Source organism: Mastomys coucha, unplaced genomic scaffold, assembly GCF_008632895.1.
Source record: "Mastomys coucha isolate ucsf_1 unplaced genomic scaffold, UCSF_Mcou_1 pScaffold22, whole genome shotgun sequence".
NCBI lineage: Eukaryota > Metazoa > Chordata > Mammalia > Rodentia > Muridae > Mastomys > Mastomys coucha.
Genome location: NW_022196905.1, coordinates 74,110,849 through 74,119,708, shown reverse-complemented (window position 1 = coordinate 74,119,708; position 8,860 = coordinate 74,110,849). Strand labels below are relative to the sequence as shown.

The 8,860-nt window shown below is 35.7% G+C and overlaps 1 protein-coding gene across 25 annotated transcripts in view; it reads right to left on the bottom strand.

Annotated features, from left to right (window-relative positions):
• The window catches only part of Adgrl3 (adhesion G protein-coupled receptor L3), a 485,843-nt gene that overhangs the window by 287,505 nt on the left and 189,478 nt on the right, over positions 1-8,860 (bottom strand). For 20 of the 25 annotated variants that reach the window (XM_031342882.1, XM_031342858.1, XM_031342860.1 and 17 more), the window contains 2 exons: positions 4,234-4,248; positions 1,174-1,974 (listed from right to left, as the gene is read on the bottom strand). In XM_031342882.1, the coding sequence (XP_031198742.1) occupies positions 1,174-1,974; positions 4,234-4,248 (816 nt within the window). The remainder of the gene's footprint in view (positions 1-1,173; positions 1,975-4,233; positions 4,249-8,860) is intronic. The other 5 variants (XM_031342859.1, XM_031342872.1, XM_031342874.1 and 2 more) reach the window with 1 other exon arrangement.

Below are 8,860 nucleotides of genomic sequence, written 5' to 3'. Positions count from 1 at the left end.
AGGATTTATCTGTGTAGTCTTGGCTGTCCTGGAACTTGCTCTTCACAGACAAGGCTGGCCTCAAACTCAATGATATCCACTTGTCTCTGCCTCCAGAGTTCTGGGATTAAAGGCAGGTGTTACTGATACCTGGCAACAACTAAACTCTTAATGACTTAAATAGTTTATTTTCATTAACTATAGTACTACCAAAATTCAGTAAACATTAATTTGGACAACAGTACTATGTCATGTTACAAAATTACAATTACTAATTTTTTTTTTTAAATTTACTTTTGAGATAAGATCTCATGCTGTGGCCTAGTCTTGCCTGGAACTCAGCATTACTCAGCCTGGCCTTGAACTCTTGGCAATTATCTTGTCTCAGCCTCCAAAGAGCTGAGTTTACAGGCATGATCCATTATGCCCATCAAAAACCTAATAATAGTAAACATGAAACGCATTAAGGATTTTTACACTCTTAATATAGTATTAAAAGTCAATAGTGTGTTCCAGAAGGGAGAAGCATTCAATAATCTTGAAACTCAAGATTATTTCATCTTAATCATGACAGTGTTTCCAATTATTTTCATTTACTCAAAGATATGAATTCTTGTATTTATGAATTGTTAAGTAGGTTTGCTGAGACACATGTACTTTTGAATCATCCATACTTCCTCGTAGGTTGGTCTTATGTCTCATTCTTTGTGGAGTAGAGTTATTCTTGTCCAGCTCCAGTAGCATTCTGTGGAGCTAACCTTTGGATATGTTCCCAATGGTGAAAAACAAAACAAAACAAAACAAAACAAAAACCAAACAAACAAAAACCAACAGAGAAACAGTCTGGCTAACATTGCACAATTAATGTAAAAGGACAGATGTAATCTTAGCAGAAGCTGTATATACTTCATTAAAGGCAAATATACTTCACAGAGACAGAATGAGTTAGAAGACAAGTCATGCAAAGGGCAGAATCCCTTCTCAGAGGTCCACATTCTTAGAGAGGAAATAACTGCAGCCAACCTCTCTAAAATGAAAAGAAAATGAATATTCTTTTGTAGATTCCCTGGCCATAAAACTGAATAGGAAATTGAATAATATATTAAAAGTCATATTACTTACAAAAAAGAAAAAAGAAAACCCTGTAGCTTTTCTCAGGAAATTATCAAAAAAAAAAAAAAAAATCAAGCTTACCTGATCTACTATCCAGAGGCCCGAAGTCCAAAGAGTATTTCACAACATGGTAGTTATTCCATACATAGAGCAGATTGTCCCTGGGGTTGTAATCCACAGCTGCTATGTACTGGTAGGAGTTGGGGAAGGGTACATCCACCAGGCTATCTTTGCTTTGGTCGGTGTTGTAAATGTAGTCAATCTTATTACCAGTGGCCTCATTGTCATCATCCTCATATACAGATTTGACCACATACAGAATCCCACAAATCATAAATGCATTGGAAGCTGACCTTTTATCATAGGCAGTGTCCCATGTCCCCTCAATCCGTAGGGTGTAAGGGTTCAACTGGCTAATGACAATTTTGCCATTGTTCTGTTCTGTTGCATAGATTACCCATAATCCATTTTCATCCACGGCCAAGTCTATGTCAGACTTGCCACCCCATCGGTATGGGGAAGTGTCATGGTAATTAGCATTGGCTATGATTGCCTCTCCACTCTTTATCCTAGTCCTCAAATCAAACTTTACTATGTTCCTTGTACGCTCCTTGTTGAAGAAGAGGGCACCATCATACACTACAAAGCCAGTGCCATCCACTCTGTGAGGGAGCTTGTAAGTGGTTGTTGGCCTTCCAGCAATGAAGTCATCTTTGGATGAATACTCTGTCAGGGTATCAGTTCTGTAGGGCGTCCAGGGCATGTAGTAAATCTTGTCAGAAGCCTGGAGAGGGTCTTTGCACCATGCCCCAGATTGGTGGTCAGATTCAAACAAGTGTTCACTCTGGTACACTCCTTTTAGCAGTCCAGGACAAAGAAAAACTGTCAGGAGGGAAACAATTATAATAATAAATATATTAACTGAACCGTTTTTAATCTGTTCTTATTTTCAGCAAACAGAATACAACTCTAACAAGTGATACCCACCATCAATTACTTTGTGGCATTCGTTTTTTGTTTTTGTTTTTGTTTTTTTGTTTTTTGTTTTTTTGGTTTTTTTTTTTTTTTTTTTTTTACTATACAAAGCATCCTTCCACATTAATTTTGGATTTTTGCCTCCAAGCAATTTGATGTCACTTGTTGGGAACAGCTAGCCTTTTTAGAATCAGCTGTGCTTTTCTGATTTTTACCTTTGCAAACACGTATTTTGATGCATGTCTGTAGTGTAGATTATGTCTATGACTTCTATAGACATATAACAAAATACCGAGTTCACACATGATGCTGTCACTAGTTCACTGAAGAACTGTATCTCGTTTGAGAATGATAATCCATTGTTTCCACTCTGATGAAATTGACTGTTCAGTTGTTATTTATCATCATTAAGAAACAGATAGCCCCCATTATTATTATTTTAATAAAGGAAAAGATCTGCAACACAGGCCACTGAATCTTGTAGCAAAAAAAAATAAAAATAAATAAAAATCTGAAAGCTGCTGCAACACACAGAGAGCATGCAACCCATTCAATTAAAGATGAGTGATGGATGGATACTGGAAAGAAAAAGAGAAAGGGAGAGAAAGAAAGGAAAGGAGGAAGGAGAAAGGAAGAAAAAGTGAAAGGTTACAGAAAAGAACCCAGGATCTAGATTTTAATCAGTTAAAAACGTCCTGTTAAGTACAGTATTATTGGAACTTAAAAATATGTATCTTTTACTGTTACATGAGAAAAGCACTGGAAAACAAGATTACTTGCTATATTTTGCTGCTCATACTTCAGAAGGAAAATGGGCAGGAATTGTATGATTCTCTCTCGCTTTTTTTTTTCTTTGCTGTTTAGTATGATTCACTGGAGAACATTGTTAAGTATGGCGGTAAGAACACTTGGCAGGTTCATCTGAAATGAAGGGGCTACAAAGCAACGTTTCCCAAAGGGTGGTTCTTGAAGCAGTTTGTGCCACAGCTGAATGCTGCCCACAAAGAAAAAAAAACGGGACTTGTAGCCACATTCAATTATGACACGGGACAGTAAATAAAACCGTGGCAGGGATTATAGTAGCTTAAGTACATTGATGAGTCTCTAAATCAGAAGTTAGGTGAGTGAATTCATTGCACCATTTGATCCTGGGAGCCTTTCCACGGAGCCACCTTGGATGACTGTGTTCTGCTGAACCTGCTCTGGGAAGCGTTGCTTGCATTTATTTGCAAGACAAACACACTGAAAAAATAACCATGCAGTCTGCTGTTAGGTTTGAGATGATTAGAATTGTCCTGGGTGAAAAAAAAAAGTTAGGAGATCACAAAGAATTGGATGTTGACCTGCTTTTTAATGAACAGAGGATTATCCTTTTGGTGTTAGTGGTTAGCTCCTTAGTAGTAACTAGAAATACAGAACCCCTGAAAAATAGTATAAGAGGAAGCTCAGCTATGCGTTAAGGATGTCTGAAATGAAAGGTTTTTCAAGGATACTCAAAGTTTTAATTTTAAAGAAATGAAATGTTTTGTGGAAAAAGTTGACCTTCAAAATCTGCAAAGGTAGGGGCCATTATAAATTTATGATCAACAATAATATTGGTAGCTATAAAACTTAGGGAATTTTGATATGAAAGACTTTATTATAAACATATTATTATTTGACTCAAAATTGTATATAACCTTCATAAGTAATACTGGGCCCTTGGTTACTAACAGCAGATGAATTTGGGTGTGTTCAAAGTGGTAGGGCCACAGTCACTAAAGCCATTTGGGTAATTAAGGAGAATATCTTCTCCCCTTTCTCCAGTAGTTAAGAGTTTATGTAGATGGAGAGACACAGCAGAGCTAAGGGAAATTAAGAGAGACTGAAGAACAAATCTAAAGCAATCACTATTAACCACACTCACTGGATTTCTTATTACTAGTTTCAAATGAAGAGGAATAAAATACAATGTTGATGATCTCATAATATTAATAATCTGTGTTAGGATCAAAGGAGCAAACCAGGACTGGTCAGTAAAACATATCAAAGTGAAGTTGAGCAGCAGAAGTAGTGAATAAATTTGCATAAAGTAAGAATTAATAACAAAATTATTTAACTAAATGTTAAACTGTTAAATAACTTAGCCTATAAATAGTATATAATTTATGAAAGGTATTTAATTACCTTTTTGTTCCACTTCTATTGGAGAGAGAGAAGTAAAGAGAGAAAGGAGAAAAGAGAATAGATTAATGGTACGATATTGGCCAAGCACTTTTAATTCACCTTTTCCAAACTGAAAGTAAATAATTTTTTGCAGTCATGCTTGCTTAATTGAATGCTATGGTGGTTTTCTTTTTCTTTTTTTTTTTTAACATTTCACCAAAACAAATGCTTTCAAAATAAACATAAGATTTAGAATCCAGCATAAACACAGAAAATTACTGTAAAAATTAATATGGGGAAAGTAATAACCATAGTCAGAACACTGGTGGGTGCATTTGAAAGGAAGAGCAGTAAGTTTATAAACTGGAACTTCCATTCGATTTGGTTAGTTTCACTTACAAACACTATAGCGGATACCATTTCTTAAGAGAATAGCTCTGCTGGTTTGTAGCTCACAGAGGCGACCTGTTTAGAAGAGGTTCCTCTGCAACTCATTCCCTAGGACCATGGACTTTGGGTAGCTTGTGAAACTTAAAAGAAAGGCAACATGTGAAGCTACAAGCAAACAGAGGAGGACAGTACCCTGAGAAAATGGATGCACTTGGAATTGTTACTGAACAAGTTTTTCACCCACCCGCAATATTTGACATTAAGATGGAAAAATACTGTCTCATAAAAGTCTCCAATCAGAAGAGTAATGTAAATAATGAGCTACAGCCTCTGCCTGGCCTTTTCTGAAATTCTTAACTAAGTCAATAAATACGAAGAACAGGAGCTTCTCAAAGATGTTATGTGTATGTGTGTCTGATTTTAAAGGTTGTGATAAAAAAATAGAAAAATGTGACATAACTATGAAACATTAACTGGTATCTTTGTTACTTTATAAACAGACACATTTTGCCTTCATCTTATTGAGCAAAATGGGCCGACCCGAGAAAGGCAAAGATTTGGAGGAAGAGTTGATTTATAATCAAACATGAAAAATCACTAAATCCAAAGGTAAAAAACTAAGGCAATTTTAGTAGAAGGGGGTGACTTGATGGTAGTTATCACATACAAACTCCACTGATATTTCAAAAACAAACAATAAATACTGTGTTTGGGCAGTAAAATTTGACTACACTTTCTATGCTTTGACATAAATTCTTATGGATTTGTTTCCTTTAAAAGAAAACTTGTAGACTTCTTTGAAAATATAGTACTGTCCACTAGAAGAAAAACCAGTGTGCAAATATCCATATACACATATACATGGCATATGTATATGTTTATAGGAAGGTTGCATCTTACTCATTTACATATATGATTTTCAACACCATTTCTATAATTCATTCAGAACCACTGTTACAGTACTGTCGCCATCCTGAGTTATTCTGTATTAAGTGACTACTAGGCTGTGTGTCAATATGGGTCCACAGAAAGCCTTATCTAGTAGACATTCAGCCTTATCTAGGAGATATTCAGCTGAAAATAAAGGGTGGTAGCCCTAGAGCCTGCCAACTCTCAGGGTGAGCTCATTCTGTTGTGATGGAAATGGGCCTGAGCTGGAAGAATCTTCTCCCATAGCGACAACATGGGACTTGACAGCAAGAAAAACAAGACAAATGCAGGCTACACTGTCTGTTTCTGGATCATTCAAATTTGCTGAGACCCAAACTTCAGGGGGGAAGGCAGAAAGCAAAAAGCTAGTAGGGAGGCTGCCTAGACTCCTGCTGCCACACTCTTGGGGCTCTAAGCCGAGTAAGGTTGTAGTTTTGGTTACTGGGCAAATATGTTTGCTAACTCAGCTTGGACGTACTATGCCAGCCACAGACCAACAGTCCTTTATTACAGCTAATTACAGTAAGCATTGAAATTATACACCCTTTAAGTGTGCTTTTAAAAAGAAATAGCTTTATGTGAAAGATGCATTTCAAATTTAGACCAAAAGCAAGAGTATATTCAATATGACAATGAGGGGAAGTGCAACTGGAAACTTAAAATTGATTTCATTGAGAATCTCAAACTTTGACCTTGATGCTCACTACAATAAAGATCAAGCTTGGGAATGGGAAGTTGACATTTTCAATTTCTAGTCTAGGAAAGATTTCCAACTAATCAGTTCCTTGTTTTTTTGTTTTTGTTTTTTGTTTTTTTTTTTTTTTACTTCCCATACCTCTTTTAAAAACACTAATATTTATATTCTAAAATGCCAGAACTTCATTCGTTTCACATAAAAAAAAAATATCCTTCAGAACAAATATCCGGATGTGTTTGTTAGTGATATAGTTCACTTGTTTCAAGGATTTACTTTTATTTACGTATGTAGTCATCTCTCTCTCTCTCTCTGTCTGTCTGTCTGTCTCTTTCTCCCTCTCTCTCTCTCTCTTTCTCTCTCTCTCTGTGTCTGTCTGTCTGTCTGTCTGTCTGCATGTTTGTTGTTCCTGGAAGAAGACACTGGAATCTCTGGACCTAGGGTTGCAGGTATTAGTGAGCTGCCTAACGTGGGTGCTGCGAATCAAACTTGGGGTCCTCTGATACAGGAGTGAACTCTATTAAGTAGGAGCTGTCTTTCCAGCCTCATCATAAGTTTCTACACAGTTGCAAAAAATACACTTAGTTTTACAACTACACTGTACAAATACACATCTATTATACTTCAAGTTTTATTCTTTGGCAATATTTAATCTCGTTAACCTCAGCTCAAATTTGGTAAAATTTGGATTTTCACCTTTTGTATTATTCTAATTTCTAGTAACTTGGCATGCCCTATAGAGTAAGCCACTCTTGCCTTGCTAGTTTCTGCTACTCAAAATGAAGATTGATTATACAGCTCAGCTTTGGAGAATAATTACTATGGTCTTGCCATGTCATGACTGGCTGTAACTCATTCATCATTTATTTGCTATTTTCAAGACTGCAGTAAAGCAGTCCTATAATTTAAGTCGAAACAAGCTCACACAAATCATATTTCCATAACAAAACCTGGCAAGATGACATAATTTGTCAGTAAAAAGCTTGGTAACATTTAGCATTGTACAGCCTTAGTTGATTTCTGAGTCTGATGCTAGATGCTAACCTACCCTGGACTGGAAAAATCATATGAAAAGGAGACAAGAAATAAACTTATGAATATGTCTTTTAGAAGTACATAACTCATGGTATGGCACATAACAGATATCTAATGAACAGCTTATGAATTAAGTACCTCATCCAAATGAAAGTGAGTGTTTCTGTGTTTAGGTATTTTCAGCATGTTGGAGAAATAAGTGGTAAACCAGGTAAAGTTGTAAAAGCCAGATTGTAAGATCTTTGAATATTTTAATACATGTAGCAGAAAAAGAAAATACACAAGGGAGTAGCATCTCCAACTTGGTCAGCGTAAAACTGGGAAGAAACAACACAAAAGTGGAAGACCTTGCCTGCTCTACTGACTTAGAGAAAAAAGACTGCAAAAATAGAAGACTACAGGCCTATGGCACTCCCTTCTCCCTTCTGTGTAATGGCATCGTAAAAAAATGAGTTGTCTGATGACAACTGTGTCTTAGCCTCCTTCAGGATCTCCTGCCTCTTAGCTGGTCCAAGATCCTGAATTCTGACATGATAGCTGTCGTTTGTCATTTGCAAATTCCTTTGGAAATGATTCTCTGCCTCTGCTCTCTTCACTTTTAATCCTGAAAGTATTTTTACTGTCCATTCAGCCCTGGTAAATATGTTTATCTATTTCCTTAAAGTGATTTCATTGTTGTCCTTCATCAAGCCTAATGACATAAGCTATATCCTGTGGTTAGAGTAAATGACAAATTCAAACAAAGGATAACTTTATTCTCTGCACAAGGAAGATATTGGAAAAAAGCCTCTTAGTATATTTTTCTTTTAACCTTCAAGTGTTCATAAAACAATTTGGTTTGAAAAATAAAATATTATCAGTTCAAACTATTTTTGTATAATTCCATATAAAATACTATGGAATTACATTCTTAACCAGAAACGGTATGGATCACAGACCATACAAATGCATTGTCAAGCTTCATCAAATTGCACTGCAAATTACACAAAAACAATTTGTTGTATGCTTAAAACTATTAGAGCCATAACTAAAATCTATGCAACTCTATCTAATTCTAATGTTAAATATTCTTTTCTAAAAGTGTAAGTTATAGAGTGTACGTTTCTATCTACAATGTAAAGATGCCAAAGTTATAGTCTCATAATCTCTTTATATTTCTGTAATATGCAAATAATATCTACTCACAAGGGATATACTATATATAAAATATGAAATACTTTACAAACAAATAATATTTTCACTGAAGTATAGTAGTATTTCAAACAGAATCACTTTCCTTGTTTGTTCCATACATCTTAGAATGTTAAAATAGGTTTGGGCAACCTCACCACATCCTGAGAACTAACTAAACTTCGACCTATGACAAATGTTTGCTGGTACATCATGTTCAAAGTCTTCTATATGAGCATAATCCAAGTCCATAATAAGTTTCTACTTGAACAGCACATCATAATGTAATAAATTTTTTTCTTGTATTTGCCTCATTTAAGTCATCAAACAACACTGGGATGGGGTCTTTATTATTCCCACCATAGAAAACTTAAGAATTGTAAAGGTGCTGGGCAGTGGTGGTGGCACACGCCTTTAATCCCAGCATTT